This window comes from Pseudorca crassidens, chromosome 3 (genome assembly GCF_039906515.1).
Source record: "Pseudorca crassidens isolate mPseCra1 chromosome 3, mPseCra1.hap1, whole genome shotgun sequence".
NCBI classification, from domain to species: domain Eukaryota; kingdom Metazoa; phylum Chordata; class Mammalia; order Artiodactyla; family Delphinidae; genus Pseudorca; species Pseudorca crassidens.
Window position 1 is genome coordinate 161,678,592 of NC_090298.1, and position 18,245 is coordinate 161,696,836.

Consider the following 18,245-nt stretch of genomic DNA (forward strand, 5'->3'; position numbering starts at 1 on the left):
CAGTCTGTCTCTTTTTCCCCTAAAGAGAAGAATCCTCTGTAGTAGGATTCCAGACTCCAGGTAGCAGCGCTCTTATTCTATTGTGCATTGGGATTCTGGAAACACAAAATCTAAGCTTGTCCCATGGGGTTATTGGGACAGAACAGTCCCTAACTCCATTCTCTAAGCTCTGGACTTTCAAGTGCTCACAGGGGTCCACACAGTTCCCCACAGGCCGTCATCCCTCGACCAACCTGCCCTGGGATGGACACTGTCACACAGTCTGGTCTGTGTTCCTGGCCCGTCTTATCCTCCTCGTGCTGTGGCCATCACTGGATTCAGGGTGACACTCATGCCTTGGAGGGCATGGGGATGGCCACACACTGCACATGTTCAGTCACAAGTGTCCTCAAACAGGTCTCTGTACCACTGTGGGCGGGGGACCTGGGTGGGCCTCACTAGGGCATGACGCCTACAGGTCGCCTGACATAGAACTTCTGATCTTGGGCATATGGCCTAGTGATGTGACAATATGGGAACCTTGACGTGAAGTTCGAGGCCTTAGATTTCAGCAGTCAGACAGTAGACCCTAGAGTGTCCACACCGTGAGGTAACAACAAGGAATGGCGAGGTGGCTGGGAGTATAGACATCTCTCACTGTGTGACTGGGACCCCCCCTCCACCTCAGTCTACTCACCTGGAATGATGCCCATTTGACGGGGTGTCAGCTGCAGCACATGGGGACTCTGCACAGACTGGCGGGACAAAGACTTAGATGTTGAACAAACTGTGACGACAGCCCAACAGCCGATCCTAAAAGCCTGTCCCAACGCCAGTGCCGTGAGCAGCCCCTAGGCACTGGGGTGAGGCTGGGCTGCCCTCCTCTGTCTTTTGGCAGTCTCGTAAACCTTTTAATGTGTTCATTTTATTATTTTTCTTGCTGATGACAGCAGTACGTGCTTGTTTATTAGAAAGTGCAGAAAGATTTAAGAGAGACAATAGAAATCTCCTGGCCACGCCACCCTTGAGGGTGGGGACAGCGGGCAGCGAGGCTGTTGACATGCCTAGGCTTCCTGGGTTTCATCCCCTTAGCCCTCAGGAGAGCCCAAGGGGGCTTGGCTGGTTATAGGCAAGGAAGTGGGGGCACAGAGGGGCCACGGTGAGGTGCAGATTTCGGTTCGGGCACCTGAGGCTGATTACTTACCCACCTTCTCTCCTTGCCTCACCCTGTGCTGTCCCCAGACATGGAACCTGTGATCTGCTGTGTCAGCGAGAGTAAGGTTATGGTGGATGTGCTGTCCTGTACCCTGCCCCTCTGTGCTTTCTGAGCACATGTTTCTGCTTTCTGAGCTTTTGAACCACATGAGTGTCTAAACGGGAAAAAGCTAAAGACAAATAGAATAGAACAAAATAGAGCCCTCTTATAAATAAAACAGACCTAAATGGCCAGGGTCCATTGTCATCCATTTAACTGTCCCAGAGGTGGCTCGTTAGGTTCCTGTGAATGTTGAGATGGCACAGTCATCCCAGGGGGTGCCTGAGTCTCCCAGATCTGACTACCCCTCTCTTTTCCAGGGCACTGTTCCTGCTCAGCAAAGGGATGGTAAGTGGAGGCTGGATGGGATGGGACTGGTATGGTGGACGTGAGGCTGGGTCCCCATGAGGTCTGCCAAAGCCTCGCCTGCTTGCCATGTTGTGGCCCCTCAGGCGCCCAGACCCTCACGCATGGCAGGCAGCCACGAGGGGCAGGCCCGTGTCCCCCAGCTGGATTCAGAGGTAAAACTCAGGTTCCAGGTTGTGGGATCTGTGCTGATGGAAGAGCAGCCTGGGTTGGAGCTGCCTAGACCTGGGTTCCAGCCCGGCTATGCACCCTCCCTTCGTGGTGCCAGCAGTCCCACAGCGCGTGGGCAGGCGGGTGGCAGTCCTTTGTACCAGGAGGGTCTCCCAGCACGTGCACCTCTCCCTCCCCAGCTATTGTTGATGGAGCGCAAGTTGCAGGAAGTCCACCCACTACTGACCCTCTGTGGACAGATAGTTGAGAACTGGCAAGGGAACCCCATCCAGAAAGAGTCTCTGCGTGTCTTCTTCCTGGTGCTCCAGGTGACCCACTACTTGGATGCTGGGCAGGTATGTAGTGCCTCTCACCTGAGGGCTGCTGGGGAGGAGGCAGGTGGTGGGTGGGCCTGTAAGCTAAGACATCAGCTCTGTGATTTCCTCCTGTCCCTCACCACTGGGCACGTCTGTCATTCGGGGCTCGATTCCCCCACAACCCTGTTGTGCTCTGGCATGAGTACTGTGCCTCTGTGGACAGAGGGCACTCAAGGAATGGGTCTGTCCCATTTCTGCCCTTATAGCGGGAATAGCTGTGGCCTCACACACATCTACTCAGTGTGTGAATGGTCAAATGACCTTGAGGGCAGTTTGGGGAATCCAAGAAAATACACTGGGGATTCTGGCATGGTGCCTGGCATACAGCAGGTGCTCAAGCAGTGTCTGTCCACCACCCCCCAGTTAATGACAGCTTTGCGGGAGTTGAGTAGGGACTAACAAAATCAGCTGTGTTTGAGGCACATACACAAAAAGCCCATAACCCTCATATGGTTGAGGAGCAGCTGTACCTGTATGTGGGGGAACGTCTCAGCCTTTTGGACAGGTGCTGCTCCACGCACCCTCCCCACCCTGTCACGCTTCCTCAGTTCCCCCACGCACACCCACCTTTGCTTGTTGGGCCGAGCACTTCAGTCAACACATAGGAGCACAGTGCAAATTCTCACAGGGTGCTGACGGCTGTGGAGATGGCCTGTAGGGCCTCGGGATGGGGCTTCCTGGTGCAGAAAGGCCAGTCTGTATAAACCACGGCACCTGCAGGACTCCGAGTGGCCACTTCACACCCCCCAGGATAACCAGCCATGTCCTCCTCTCTTGGGGTCACTGCAGGAAGGAGAAAATGTGGCTGGAGCAGGGTCTTTGAACAGGCCTTTCCCAGGCCTTGGTGTTGGGCCCTGCGCTGGGGGGGGTGGAGCCTCAGTGCCACAGATGACCCTCCTGGCCCTGCCCTGTGCCTTGAAAGCTGGCTGACCCATCTGGGGGGATGGGCTTCCTGCAAGTGGTGGGTGTGGTAGGAGTTCCCGGGAAGGAAGGGCTGAGGGGCTGATGGGCAGGCAGGACCTGGCTAGCTGCTACTGTGGGGATCTGCCTCCTAAGGGTGGTTGGCACCTGATAGGAGCAGACGGGTGCTCAGGTGTGCATTGCTGTCTGCCTGCTGCAGGTAAAGAGTGTGAAGCCATGCCTGAAGCAGCTGCAGCAGTGCATCCAGACCATCTCCACACTGCACGATGATGAGATCCTGCCCAGCAACCCCGCTGACCTCTTCCACTGGCTACCCAAGGAGCACATGTGCGTGCTTGTCTACCTGGTGAGTCCCTGGAGGGGCCGGGGCCTGGTGGCCCAGGTGAGAGAGGAGAGGGCCCCAGTGACCACCACCATCTGATCTTGTCACCAGGTGACTGTGATGCACTCCATGCAAGCCGGCTACCTAGAGAAGGCACAGAAGTACACAGACAAGGCTCTCATGCAGCTGGAGAAGCTCAAGAGTAAGTCAGGCTCTGTGGGGCTCAGTGGGTCAAGTAGCCCCCTGGTGGGTGGCCCGATCACCACCTCCTATGCTGGGCCTGAAGGACCTTTAAAGACTGCAGCACAGGTCCCTGCCCCATGGGTCTTGTTACGCCAGTTGGCAGATGGGGACGATCCAGGTTCGGGCAGAGCAGGCCAGGCCTGGACTGGATCCTTGATCCCCAAGGGGTTGTGTTGTGGGGTGGTTGGGCCGTCTCTGTCCTGTCCCCCTCAGTGCACAAGACAGCCACGAGGGTTAGCGGGACTCCACTGGGGGCTGCTGGGGCGGCAGTGCTCAGTTGAAACAGGTGTTGGCTGCTTTTGCTGTCTATTATCAGTATCGTGATGTGGATTGTGTTCAGGGTGAGGTTGGGATTGGAACTGACTGACAGCAGGTCCTCTGGAGGCCCTGGGTTCTTCCTGGATGCTTGACTAATCCATCCTGTGAGATCAAGGACCTTTGACTAGTAGGAACCCAGGGCCCCACACATCCCTGGCTGGCTTGTGTGCCTGTTAACCTCATTCATTCCCTGTGCCCTTGTCAGTGCTGCTGGGGAAGAGCCTTAGAGCCAGAGAACCAACGACGCCCGCGGGGGCTGCAGTTCTTTCCCTTCAGATGAGTTGGGAAAGTGCTGTCTGGTTCCAATGTGAGGACAGCCGCTTGGGGCAGCCAGAAGCTCGGGTCCCCCCACTGTTGCCTGAGGCCTATCACGTGGTCTCAGTCTCCCAGACAACTTCAGCATTTCTAGAATGTGTTGTGTCCAGAGTGCCCTTGAGCACTCAGCTGGGTCGGGGTGTGGTGAGGATGGAAGACAGATCCCTCCAGAATTTCTTGCTCTTACAATACTCTGGTCACCAAAGCCTGCTATGAGCCTGTTTCCTCACCTAGACAGGGAGATGCACCCCCTCGCTTAAGGGTGCTGTGGACACCGAGCAAGGTGACAGACTGGGTGCTGGGCCAATGTCCAGCGGAGCAAGTGGGCTCAGACCCAGGTAGCTATGGGCCAGGTGTGGCCGGAGGGCTTGAAGCCCCTAGGAGGCAGGGGTCAGTGTCTCCTCAGTTGTCTCCTCCGCTCACGCTTCGAATGCTCACCCCTGCCTCTCACCCCCAGTGCTCGACTGCAGCCCCATTCTGTCCTCCTTCCAAGTAATCCTGCTCGAGCACATCATCATGTGCAGGCTCGTCACAGGACACAAGGCCACAGCGCTTCAGGAGGTGAGGCCACTGGGGGCTACACACACAGGGTGGGAAGGCTGAGGGGTAGAGTGGTTTGAGTTTGCTGGGTCTCGGAGGGTGTCGTGTGGGAGAATGTAAATGTGTCGCCAGTGCGTGTCAGCAGGACGTCATCTGTCATATGACTATAACTTGGTAGTCCACGACCCTGTGTGGACACAACTGATCAGAGCCTTTTACCTAAAAGTTGGCATGCCCAAGGAACATGGGGTCTGGAGTTCTAGGGTCCCCTGACGGCAGTTCTAGCACTCCTCCTGCCCTGTGATCCGTAATCCCTTATGCCCACCTTCCTGAAAGGGCATGGGGGCCTTGATAAGGGTGAAGGTACTGTACAGCTGAGACACAAGTTGGAAAGGGAGACGGCGGGTAATGGATAAGGGTCACCATCCTCAAAGAGGTCAAGGCTGTGCCTAATCCTCACAATGGGCACATCCGCTGGGACTTTGTGCCCAAGTTAGAGTGGGCACGACATGGGCACACCCACCGGCTTTGTGGTCTCTCCTCAATGCTGCGGGGACACTGGGTCCCACATTACAGGCCAAGTGATGTCAGACATGCTCTCTCCCGGCAGATCTCCCAGGTCTGTCAGCTGTGCCAGCAATCCCCCCGGCTCTTCTCCAACCACGCAGCACAGCTGCATACACTGCTGGTGAGTGCATGCGGGCTGCCCACCCCCAACCCCACCCCTGCGAGTAACCCTCTGACCACCACCCCCGGCAGAATTCAGAACATTCCCTGTGGACTTCACTCTGACAAGCATGTCATCAAGTCCAAGTTGACTTAGGTCCCAGGAGGCAGGAATAATTAAGCATGCCATCTTTCTCCCTGTTTGTCAGGGTAAAGCTCAGATGTAGCCAGCTCAGTAGAGTCACTTGTCAGGCTCACCTGGGTGCAGCTGTGCAGCCCCGGGCAAGCTGCATGTGGCTCTGAGCCCTCAGCATCTTCTTCTTCCAGGGCCTGTATTGTGTCTCTGTCAACTGCATGGACAACGCTGAAGCCCAGTTCACCACAGCTTTGCGGGTAAGGTGCCGACCCTCGCTTTATGGGGCAGGCAGTGCTTCTCAGTAAGGAGTCGGGCGTGGTCTGTGATGAGGACAACAGCCATACAAAACCATGGTCAGCGGGTGACTCCACCAGCATTCAGCCTGATGCCAGTGGTGACAGTGATGCACCATTTATCCAGGGCTTTCTGTGTCACGTCTTGTGCTGCTCAGCTGCAGACAAGGCCAGCACTCGCAGCACAGCTTAATGAGGGATAGCTGTGGGCAAGGGGGCTCCTGGCTAGCCTGCAGTGGGGCTTCCCCAGCTAACTCAGGGCTGGTGCCATGGCCTGTTCAGCCACTTTCGCTCACGATTCCCAGTCTTCCTGATAGCCTGCCAGGTGGCGTTGACTTGTGTCACAGCTGTGACTTGTGTCACAGCTACTGGTCGGCTGGTGCTGCTCACTACAGTGGTGCTAGGACCACCCCACCTTGCCCGCGGCCCTATGGAGGTCTCTTGGACCCTCCTTCCCCATCTCAGTTCCTACACAAGTGGCTGCTGCTTGTTTGGTTCAACATCAAAATTCCCGACGGATGGTGTGTTGTCCCAGGAAGTCCTCCCCACTGGCTGGGGGAGGGGTGGTGGTGCAGCCAGGACTTGGGCCCAAACCCCGCGTGACCCCCAACCACACGCTGTTCCTGTGGTCCCATGACAAACATATTGGAGCATCTTTGCTCAGATCAGATGACCCTCTGGACCTCCTTGGCACCTGCCAGGGGCCTCCAGGTGGAGTTTGTGCTTCCCAGGCACCCTTGGCCCCCTTCACAGCTGCGCTCCCTCAGCCCCATTGGGAATGCTCAGCCTGCTCAGCTTGGTCCCTCTCGTGGCCGTTCTTGTCCCCCCAGAAGAACTGGTGATCAGGGTCTGTCCACCACCAGCCGTTAGAAGCATTTCTGGTCTCTAACAGCTTCGGCTTCTTCCAGGCAGGATCCCTGCCTCCCCGAGGATCAGCGTACTCCTCTGCTGTGTCAGCACACGGGTCCTGGGGTTACCACCTGTGGTGTAGAGGGAGGGCCCAGCCAGGTCTCAGACCGAGAGACAGCAGAGACTAGACCAAGCTGTGGTGTGTTCTGAGGGCAGGATCAGGGTGACCGGCTTTTCTTTTCTGTTTCCGGAATTTCCCATAACGTGGGTGATTGTTTTATAATGAAAAGAACTAACAGTTTTGTTGTCCTTGGGTTTAGGAGGCAAGGGGTGTGTGTCTGAATGAAAATAATAAGGAGATTCCAAGGTAGCCACTGTGGAGCGTTTGGGTGGCTCTGATGCCGCCAAGCGGCCCCCATGTGACATGACTGCCCAGCCCAGCCCCCTAATGCCCTGTGTCTCCCATTCCAGCTCACCAATCACCAGGAGCTGTGGGCCTTCATCGTGACCAATCTGGCGAGTGTGTATATACGGGAAGGAAATAGACACCAAGAGGTAGTAGGTGACATGCTTCATGTTTGGTATCCTTTGTTTCAACTCTTACTTGGAGGGGGGCGTGGGGGGAGTGTTGTCCTGGGCACCAGCAAATCTCAGCAGCCCTGGCGTATTTGCCCTCCAACAAGGTGTCCCACGCAGCGGAGCGTAGGCATGGCTGGGGGAAGGCCAAGTCTAGGACAGAAACGTTCCCATAGCCAGTAAGCACTTTTCCCTACTGAAAATGAGCCAAGCTTTACTGAATCCCTCAGGAAAAAAACCCAATTTCTTGTACCCTGAGATGTCTGTTCTAGAACATTGGTGAGGCCTCATGGCTTAGTTATGAGGAGCAACAGCTTGGGCAGCTGTCTGCACTAGGCCCCTAGGTTGTTCTGGTGCCCCAACCTGCTGAGGCGGGGAGGTGGGCCAGAGCTTGACCTCGCAGGATAAGTCCCTCCCACTAGGTTCCCCTTGCAACACCCCCTTATCCCTGCAATCCCCCCCAGCCCTGACCCCTCTAGAGTATCTCAGATTCAGCCACTTGTCTCCACCCCTGTGGCCTTCATTTCTTAGTTCAGGCTACTATCACCTCTTGGCTACAAAAAGCCTAGCTGACTTCCCAGGTGATTGGTTAGCTTGAATGCTTTGGGTAGAAAGCCCAGTGCAGGAGTTCCCTGGTGGCACAGTGGTTGAGAATCCGCCTGCCGATGCAGGGGACATGGGTTCAATCCCTGGTCTGGGAAGATCCCACACGCCACAGAGCAACTGAGCCCGTGTGCCACAACTACTGAGCCCACCCGCCTAGAGCCTGTGCTCCGCAACAAGAGAAGCCACAGCAATGAGAAGCCAACGCATCACAACGAAGAGTAGGCCCCGCTCGACGCAACTAGAGAAAGCCCACGCGCAGCACCGAAGACGCAACACAGCCAAAAAAAAAAAATTAATTAATTTTTTAAAAACACCTCATTTATTAAAAAAGAAAGCCCAGTGCAGTTGCTCCAGTAGTCAGGAAGCACAGTGGGCAGGGTCATGAGGGCCTGGTGTGGCCTTGGTGGTCTCGGAGGAGTTTGGTTCCCTTGTGTCTCCTCCCCACCCCCACCCCATTGTCTGCCTCCTGAAGGGACTGTGTGGGTACTGGGTGAAGCCTCAGCCCACTTCAGCCCTCATCCACCAGCACACCCTCCATATGACAGCCAAAGGGCACCTAAGATGTCAGTGATGTTGCAGGTTCTGCCCCTTCTCCCGGCAGGTTGCTTACAGGCATGGGATTTGGGGTACGGGCACGTTCCTCAGGAAGTTGCAGGCAGCCCTAGTCAATTTACTAGCATATCTGGGGCCGAGCTCTCATATTTAGAAATGCGGAATTATCCTAACTTGCAGACATTTCTTTCACAGCTGTACAGTTTGTTGGAGAGGATCAATCCAGACCACAGCTTCCCTGTCAGGTAGGCTGCCCCAGGCCCTGAGTTCTACTTTACTAGCTATCTTATGTTTTCTCTGCTCTTTGGGGTGGTGTGAGCACCTGTGGGGCCCTAGACTGCCCCATGTACCCCAACACCTCATACACCCCCACCCACTCCCCTTTTGTAAATCTGCTGCTTTCACAAAAACCCCACCAAGGTGTGACGCTCCGCTCTCCCCTCAGCTCGCACTGCCTCCGAGCAGCAGCTTTCTACGTGCGTGGGCTCTTCTCCTTCTTCCAGGGACGCTATAACGAGGCCAAGTGAGTACTGGGAGAGGGCAGGTGGCCTCGTGCCCGGCACCTCCCGGTGTTTCTCTTCCCCCAGCAGCATGTGCCCAGGTCCCCTGTCCCTGCCCTTCCCACCTACTGCCCGATGGGGTGGGTGGCCCTCTGCTCAGGACCTCAAGGCCACTGCTGCTTTTTCTTCCCCAAAGGCCTCCCAATGGGGCCTCATCATCTGTTCTTCTCATGAAGGCGATTTCTGCGGGAAACCCTGAAGATGTCCAATGCAGAGGACCTGAACCGGCTTACAGCCTGCTCCCTTGTGCTCCTGGGCCATATCTTCTATGTGTTGGGAAACCATAGGGTGAGTGTCAGGGGTCAGGCTGAGGGGCATGGGGCCAGGGTGGTGCTTAGTGGGGGGAACCTAGCAAGGAAGTGCCTCCCATTCTGTGCCCCACAATGATCGCGTCTCACTGACCCCTCACCCACCATTGCTCCGTGAGTCTCAGCCAGGGCAGAGGCACTCTGGCTCAGCCAGCCTGGGCAGGCAGGGCTGGGGGAGCTTTGGATCCCTGGAGGATGCATCTGTGGGGCAGACAGGGCCAGTGTTGGTCATGGGCAGTCGTCAGGCAAAGCCCCAGGGCTCAGTGGAGCTAGAGCTGGTCAGGCTGCCCAAAACTGGCAAGGCTGAGGGCAGGTTCCCTTTCCTGTTAATACTTGGGGAGAAGGAGTGTGTCCTCTCAGTCACAATCCCAAGGATTCCATCTCTGCCCATCACACATGGTGTCTTCAGTGCACTCTGTGTTTTTACCCTCACCAACAGTGCCCCCCTAGGCCTGGTCCCCACCCATGCCAGCTGGTCTCTGGTGGGATCAGTTGACTCCGAGTCTCCCCATCTGGGGGTGTATGTATATCTCACTTGCTCTAACCCATCGACCATACAGGGTCTTTAATTTTTTAAAGAAAATATTTGTCAGTATAAAATACGGCATGTATTTTATTTCTCATAGAAAGTCTGAGAAGCAAAGGAGAAAGTCATCGCGTGTCTTGTGTCTTCCAGCTCTTTTCCATTGCCTGCCTCTGCCCATGCATAGGTTTTGTTTATCAGGCTGTTTTATAATTTTATGTCTGGTCTTTCTGTGCACCACTGTGTTGGAGCTTTTTTCTAATGACAGTGAGAATTTTTAAGCTGCATCAACTCCGTAGTTTAGCCAAATGCACTTCAGCTGTTTTTTGGGGACAGCTAGTGCAGGGTACTTGTCTTGGCCCATAAAGTTCTATCTGATCAAGCCCTGGGGCTTCTGAAGGGTGAGTGCTTTTAAGGAGCCTGGTGCATCCCCTTCCCCACAGTCATGTGGTAAGCATTTGCCAGGCCAACATGCCCTGTAGCTGTGGCCTGAACCCTGTGGGGTATCATCACCCTGAAAGGAGGAGGACCAGTACTAAGTTCTCCCTTCTGAGTGTAGCTCCACTCCTTCTACAATACCTGTCACACTACTCACTGAGCACAGTGAGGGCAGTGGCCTCAGTGTGTATCTGGGGGTTAGGCAGGGACAAGGTGCTCAACGTGAGGCTCCACTGAGTGTAGGCCAACTGCCTTGTGTCTTGGTGCAGTGGCTGTGATTACCTCGTTGCCAGATGGGGAGACTGAAGGCACAGAGCCCCAAATTTTAAAAAAATAATAAAAATTTTTAAAAAGGGACTTCCCTGGCAGTCCAGTGGTTAAGACTCCGCTCTTCCACTGCAGGGGGCACAGGTTCAGTCCCTAGTTGGGGAACTAAGATCCCGAATGCCGCATGGCGTGGCCAAAAAATAAATAAATAAAGTTAAAAAAAAAAAAAAGTGACACAGCCCCAAACTGCAAACCTAGGCTTAGAACCCAGACCTTGTTGGCTCTTGTTTGTCCAGAAGCCGCCTTTAGGATGGGCAGAGCAGCTCTTTAGCTGCAGCTTCTGGTTCATGTTTGGGACAGTCCCGGAGGAAATTATAGAGCTTATTTGGGAACCTCTGCTGCTCCCTTTGTGCCTGGGCCCACGTGGGGTAACATGGGGCCACCAAGAGTCCTCAAACCCAGGTCCCGCCTCAAGCAGCTCCAGGTCTGGGGGAGACACTGCCTGCCCCGGGCCTGCCAGGCCAGAGTGTCCTTAGGCATTACAAGTTTGCGGGTGGTGTCATACAGGACCGCTCTCAGGATCACACCGCTCTTCAAACCCAGGTTTTGTGGGGCAGCCCCAAGCTGTCATGGGGGAACCTGAGCCAAGGGGGACTCTCCCTCCTGGAAGCTCCCTCCCAGCCCCAGGCCTAGAGGAGGAGAGTAGTTTTTCCTGTTCTGTGCATTCTGAGGTCTTAGAAGGGCTTGGTTCAATTTTGAAAAGTTTTGAGACCCACCTGGAGCTTATCTTCAAGGTGCTGGCCACAGGGCAGCATAAAGTCACTGGGCTTTTGTGTCTGTGTGGTGGCATGTCCTGCACAACCGTGGCCATGTTGAATCTGGGCCTCAGGAGTTGGTTTTGAGGATTTGTACGTGTCTGGGCTACATGCCAAGTGTCCCCCAGGCTGCAAGGTATTGCTGCATTGGGAGTTTTCCCAGTGTCACCCTGAACCCAACATTTAGGCCAGCAGGCTGTGGTCTCTGGACTGGGTGGAGTCAGAGCAGTGCTGCTGGTCACTGTGGGGTCAAGGATGGGTGTTTACAGCCCCCAGCGGCTCTCACTCAGCTCCTCCTGGGGATTAGGGCCTGGGGGCGCTGTTGCAATCACGTGGTGGAGTCAGGGTTGGAGGGTTTAAACATCCTGCTGCCTCAACAGCCCTGTGTGTCCCAGGTGGCGTTGCACAAGAGCAGGCTCGTACATAGAAGAGAAACTTCTCTTCCTCTCTCTTGTCCGTTCAGCCCTTGTTGCTCCTGCCAGGACAGACTGCTGCCTTTGCCCAGCCCTGGGACCCCTGAATCTGTATTTCTAATCAGCTCCTGATATGGGTCCAGGGCTGACTGCCACCAGTGCCTTTTCCTCTGGCTAGAAAGACAAAGGCACATAGAGTTGCCCGTGGCCGTACCCCAGGGAGGAGGCACATGCAGAGCTGAGGCGTGGGGGCAGTTTATTTTTCCAAGGTGGTTGAGGAGTACTTCGGAGAGGGTTATTTGAGATAGGCTCTGAAGTAGGAGTGGGTATATGCCAAGCAGCAGGAGGTCACAGGTGGGGCCCACGCTGTCCCTGCCACCAGCCCTTTCTACCACCAACCCCCGCCCTTGACTCCTCTACTGCTCTCGATCGACAGGAGAGTAACAACATGGTGGTGCCGGCCATGCAGCTAGCCAGCAAGATCCCAGACATGTCAGTGCAGCTGTGGTCATCGGCCCTGCTAAGAGGTGAGTAAGAGATTGGGGCTTCTGGGTAGAGCCAAAGGCTAGAGGATCCTAGGTAAGCCTTGCTAAGCCTCTGCTTCAGACTGGGCCTCTGCAGGCCATAGCCCCAGTTCTAGCACATTCTCAGGCTTCTCAGGAGGCCCTGTTTGAGGGCAGTGGGCTCGTTCACATAGTGAGATCTATGCAGAATCTGATTCTGTCTCTCTGGGACCCACAAGGCTAGTTCTTGGCATCTGAGTGAAGAATTGAGCTGTGAGCCCTGGCACTTGGCCTCAGTTTCTTTCCCATGAATGGGGATGGCAGTCATTTCTGTCAGGCAGGACGAGCCGGGGTGCTCAGCAGGTGTCATTGTTGTTACTGCTGCTCTCCCATTTACAGGTCGTGAAACTGAGGTCCATAGACTCACCCAGGGACCTGGGGAGGAGGTAGAGGGCAGTGGACTATCCTATCTGCAGTGGACTTCATGCACCCATTCAGTCCTCCTGCCTCAGAAGTGAGCATTGGGTGCCTTGCTCCCGGTTGGCTCCTGGATGCCCAAGAGCTAGCTGGCCGGGAAATCCCTGGGAGTGCTGAGTGCTGCATCCACAGGGAGCCCCAGGGACTTTCAGTGCCCTACCAGCCCTTATATATGCCCCTATGGGCCTTGTTGCTCATCCACCTCCAAGGACAAAGGACTCAGGAACATAGGAGGGCACATGTGAGGGCTGCTGGCAAGTGGGCTTTGCTGACCTTGGCACAGGGCTCAGGGCAGGTGATGTGCCAGGCACACAGCAACCCACTGGCAGAGCTGGGGTTTGACTTTAGGGCTCCACCCAAGGGGAGGATGTGGGGGCAGTGGCAGGCCAAAGCAGGCCCATCCGTTGTGCGTATCCCACCCTCAGACCTGAACAAAGCCTGCGGGAATGCCATGGATGCCCATGAAGCCGCCCAGATGCACCAGAACTTCTCACAGCAGCTGCTCCAGGACCACATCGAGGCATGCAGCCTCCCTGAGCACAACCTCATCACGGTACGGGCATAGGGTGGGAGAGACAAAATGAGGGTGCTGGTTGGCTCCTTGGGGCCAGCTCACCTGGTCTGTAGCCCCTGGGGGACACGCTTCCTGAGGAGGGAAGTACACACTTGGCTACCATTTCCTTCCATCTCTCCAACAATCCCTAACTCAGCCTGGCCTCAGGAGCCCCCTTGGATGGGCAAGATAGCACCAACCCAAGTGGGTGATGCAGGCTGCTTCCTGGGGGCCCATCTGACTCAAGTGTGGAAGACGCAGGGTCGTCGCTGGTGACCAGCCTGAGGAGGGCAGCATTCCAGGCGCAGACATGTGGCCCAGCACACCCCTGCTTCTCTCTAAGAAGGACCTCACTTGTGTGTCCTCTCCCCCAACAGTGGACAGACGGCCCCCCTCCTGTGCAGTTCCAAGCTCAGAATGGACCCAACACCAGCCTGGCCAGCCTCCTGTGAGACCCCTGGACAGGGCCACTCAGCTTCTTTGGGCCTCTGTGGGGCCTGGTGTGTCCCCGACTTCCACCCAGATGGCACTTGAGCTTTCCTTAGAGACGTGCTGGCGTGGCTGTCCCCAGGCTTCTTTCCCGACCGTCTCCAGAGCTTCAAGTCCCTGGGGAGTGTGGAGGGCCAATTCCCATCTTCCCAGGGAGGGCCGGCTGGCCGTTCTTGCCGAGTGCCAGGAGTCCAGGTGCTGAGGCTCACAGGTGGGATTTTGGAGCCAACTTTCCAGAGCCATCCTTCAAAGTGGACTTGAGCTGCCAGTCCTGCTTCCATGACTGAGTCACATCTTCAAGAGAGTGTGTCTGGGCGGGGAGTGGAGTGCCAGCCACCGGCCAGCTCCTGATTCTGCATGCAGGGGTGGTCCTTACCACCGAGGTGCCACATGACTTCCATCGCCTGGGCCTCTATGCTGCGCTGGAGTGTTTCCTCTGCTCATGGCAGCTTCCAGTGCCCAGAGGCAAGACACCAGTTTCTGGCCCAAAATTAGAGGGAAGAAGTCGTTGCTCATGTCAGGGACAAAAAATGCACGTCCTGCCACAATGCTTTTCTCAGCTTGCCTTTCTGTCCAGCATCCATCCTTTTGGCAGCTGGGGCCTCTAGCTAGGGGCCCTGGGGGACCCAGGAACTTGGCTTCCAAACATCTGAGCCTTGACTGGATTCACTGTCCAGCCGTGGGGGAGCACGTGTGTGTGCGTGCGCGCGTGCGTGTGTGTGTGGGGGGGGGGCTTCACAGAGCTGGCGCCCAGAGCAGAAACTCCTGTGTTTGCACCAGCCACCCTCCCCCTGTCAGCATCCGTAGCGCGGGGCAAGAAGCAGGGGAGAGGGACCTTCCTCAGCCCAACTCGGGGTGCCGGATCATAGGGGCTTGCTTCCTGGCAGCTCTGCAGCCTCCTTGGCGGAGAATGTTTGCAGACACCTGAAGCTCCACCAGCCTGCAGGCAGCCATTCCCTTGGCCCCCTGCCCTGTTTTCAGAGGGAAGGAGGGGGAAACCTACCTGCCTTGGGTCTCAGAACAGCATTGAAAACTTTTCCTGAGCTGGACCCCAGGAGGCTCTGCCAGGCCCAACCAGCCATTCTTGGTTCTGTGCTCCTCTTGGATAGTTGAGGAGGTGCCCCAGGTGATGGTGACGTTGGGGGTAGTCAAAGCAGCTGCCGCCTTTAGCTTCCGGCACCTGGGATCATCTCCCTGATGAGGGGTGGTGAGTGGTTTTGCTAGTCACACCTGCTTGTTGGTTCAAGTCTAGTCACCCAGCACCGTGAAGGCTGCTTCTCAAAGCCTTGGTGTCCGTGAAGGAAGGAATGTTGGGATCGCTCAGGTCAGCTGCCTGGGCCCTGAGGCCTGGGTGTGCCTTAGCCATAAGCAGGCCTGTCAGCAGACCTCCCTGCTGTGGGCCACTGCCCTCTTGGGGGCCCGCAGCAGGCATGCAAGTGAGCTACTGGTTGAAGGGACAGGCTGGTTGAAGGGACGGGCTGGCAGAGTTTTGTCCTAAGAGGACCCGTCCTCTCTGTGTCATCCTGGGTCACTCGAAAGAGTCTGGTCCTCTCCCATGCTCCCTGGGGCTGCCCCCTTGATGACACCACTGGGCCAGTGAGGTCTGCAAATGTGGGTCTGACATCTGGTCATAAGCTGTCCACATCCTGTCTTCCTCCCCCCTCAAGGGTGCCCCCCAGGTCCTCCCCTCCACCCGCGGGACAGAGCACCTGTGTTGCTACAAGCTGCGCCTGCAGGCCAGGACCCCACACTGTCGAACCTCTCCAGACCCACATTTCTTCAATCACACTTTACATCATGCTTGTCTCTGTGTATTTATTTAAACCTTTCTTTGCTTCTAGGACATTTTGTATGTAGAGCAGTTGAAATAAGAACCTCAAGACTTAACATCTGTCCTGATGTTAAAGTGCTTTTAGTGACCACTTTGTTATCTATGTATATGTAAAGTTAAGGTTAAGTTCTTAAGTTTACAGTTAAGAATTCAGTACTCGATGTTTAATATTCCACTCTAGCTTTATGGAAGCCAACCCGTGTGTACTGCTTGCGTGCATGTGTGTGAGCTTTGAATGTCCCCTTCACTGCAGCACCTTTCAATTATATAAAGCTGTCATAAATACCTTCCTGTGAGTCCAAATTCAGTGCCTCACAGTTTCTCAATCATAAGAACTCAAGACAGCGGAAACAAGCCCCCAGGGAGACATTATAGCTAGTGTCATATAGCTAAGTGTTCAGGAAAAAACAGATAAATAAAACTCCAGGGCTTCCCTGGTGGCGCAGTGGTTGAGTCCGCCTGTCGATGCAGGGGTCACGGGTTCGTGCCCCGGTCCGGGAAGATCCCACATGCCACAGAGCGGCTAGGCCTGTGAGCCATGGCCCCTGAGCCTGTGCGTCCGGCGCCTGTACTCCGCAACGGGAGAGGCCACAACAGTGAGAGGCACGCGTACCGCCAAAAAAACAAAAAAGCTGGTCAAACCCCTTGTGTGCGCCTCCCACTTCCTCCTATGAGCAGTGGTGGCCCTCAGGGCCTACGGTTCTGGGGACGTTGGTCCAGGAGTTGCCAGCTGCCTTCCCCTGTTGGATCCCCCCAGTCGCCCATGGGTGAGGCCAGGGTCCTCCCCCTTGGGTAAGCACTCCCCATCCCATTTATTGGGAGCACAGGCAGGGAAATAGGAAAGGGCTGCCTGGCACAGTTGGTAAATTTGTTGGTTGCATTGTCTTTGTTTCCTTAAAGGGTTTTCAGTAAGTATGTTTGGCATACCGTCTTTTAATGGGTTTGCAGTGTCTTATGTTTTTAGCAGCCTGTATCTTCAGCTGGTGCTTTTAATCAGGAAAAAAAATTCTATAAATACAAGAATTGTTTAAAAGACATAACCGTAGAACATAGCTTCTCGTTTGTAGATTTCTTTTCCTATATATTCAAAGTAAAATAACTTGTGGGAACCATCACTCACTGTGTCTTTGTTGTGCCGTCTGCCCCTCACATGTGCCATCCCAAAGACTAACCTTCCCCGCCCAGCCAGTGGGGCCACAGAGACTTCTGCTATAGACTACAGAGTGTGAGGATGCAGAACTCGATGCCCTGGACTGGAGGACCTGGTGGAAACCTGCATCTTTTCCCCTCTAATGATGATGTTCCTCAGTCCAGCCCTGCCTAGAGGGGAGGAAACCCCTGAGACATGGCATGCGAGGCCCACAGCACTGTCTGTCTTGGCCCTCACTACAGGCAGACTTTCTTGCTTGCCTGGTGTTCTATTCCCTGTGTTCTTAGAAAACTCATGGGTCAGCCTTCATGTGCCTAGGTTTTTTTTTTTTCTTCCTTTTTGAGGTGAAAGTCACATAACATAAAATTAACATTTAAACATCTACAATTCAGTGGCACTAAATACATTCACTATGTACAACCAGCACCTCTGTCTAGTTCCAGAACTTTTTCATCACCCCAAAAGGAGACCCCATCTCCATTAGCAGTCACTCCCCATTCCCATTACCCCAGCCCCAGAAAACCACTAATCTACTTTCTGTCACTCCTGGATTTACCTCTTCTGGGTATTTCATATAAATGGAATCACGTATCATGTGTCCTTTTGTGTCTGGTTTCTTTCACTCAGCCTGACGTCTTCAAGGTTTTTCCACATTGTAGCGTGTGTCAGTGCTTCATTTTTATGGCTAAATAACGTTCTGTTGGATAATGGATGGACCACATTTTATCTAGTCATCCATTGACGGGCTTTGGGTTGCTTCTCCCTTGTGGCTGTCGTGAGCAGTGCTGTTATGGATGTGCCTGTGCATTTTGTTTGAACACGTGTTTTCAATTCTCTTGGTTTGTGCCGTGCTTTAAGGTGCTTTTAAGGTGCACGGGCTGCCACTCATGCTGCATGAAGGCCCTCGTGTTGCTCTTGTCCCTGTGACCCGAGGTGATGCCCATGTAGCCTTGACTGCTGCCTTCCAGGGGCACTTCTGAAGGCTCCTTTGGGCCGTCATCCCAGGGCAGAACTGCTGGCCACTGGATGTGTGAGCGATTCCACACAGTGACACAGTGCAGGGAACATACCTGGGAAGTAGATGACAGGAACTCAGCCAGGAGGCAGCCACAGGACTGAGGGGAAGACAGGAATGGGCCTCACAGAGGCTAGCAGGTGGCCAGGGCAGCTGGCCCGAGCATCAAATGCCTGGGGAAGGGGTTGTTACTAGCCTTTGACACCTACATCCCCAATCCTCAGAAATCCTGCCGGTCACTCTGCCTATTCCTGGCCATCTTCTCCGTCTGTCTGAGGCCCAGTCATGTCTCCCACTTGGCTGCTGCCCAGCCTCCTCCCTGAATGGTCTCAGAACATTGTGTGCTCACTCCCACCTGTCCCCCTGCCAGGGGCACTCTCCTTATGGCTGCTGGGTTTCACTGGGGAAACGTCCTGGCCTAAGCCTGACATAGGGTGTG

At 55.1% G+C, this 18,245-nt stretch overlaps 1 protein-coding gene across 2 annotated transcripts in view; it reads left to right on the forward strand.

The window, feature by feature from the left end:
• The window catches only part of MAU2 (MAU2 sister chromatid cohesion factor), a 34,515-nt gene extending 17,759 nt beyond the window's left edge, over nt 1-16,756 (forward strand). The window contains exons 6-19 of one of the 2 annotated variants that reach the window (XM_067733359.1): nt 1,555-1,582; nt 1,951-2,106; nt 3,248-3,394; nt 3,482-3,572; nt 4,704-4,807; nt 5,397-5,474; nt 5,780-5,845; nt 7,202-7,288; nt 8,660-8,709; nt 8,910-8,987; nt 9,201-9,312; nt 12,225-12,315; nt 13,194-13,321; nt 13,699-16,756. In XM_067733359.1, coding sequence (XP_067589460.1) covers nt 1,555-1,582; nt 1,951-2,106; nt 3,248-3,394; nt 3,482-3,572; nt 4,704-4,807; nt 5,397-5,474; nt 5,780-5,845; nt 7,202-7,288; nt 8,660-8,709; nt 8,910-8,987; nt 9,201-9,312; nt 12,225-12,315; nt 13,194-13,321; nt 13,699-13,773 — 1,291 coding nt within the window. In that variant the 3' untranslated portion in view covers nt 13,774-16,756. The remainder of the gene's footprint in view (nt 1-1,554; nt 1,583-1,950; nt 2,107-3,247; nt 3,395-3,481; nt 3,573-4,703; nt 4,808-5,396; nt 5,475-5,779; nt 5,846-7,201; nt 7,289-8,659; nt 8,710-8,909; nt 8,988-9,200; nt 9,313-12,224; nt 12,316-13,193; nt 13,322-13,698) is intronic. The other variant, XM_067733360.1, reaches the window with a different exon arrangement.
• The last annotated feature ends 1,489 nt before the right edge of the window (nt 16,757-18,245 follow it).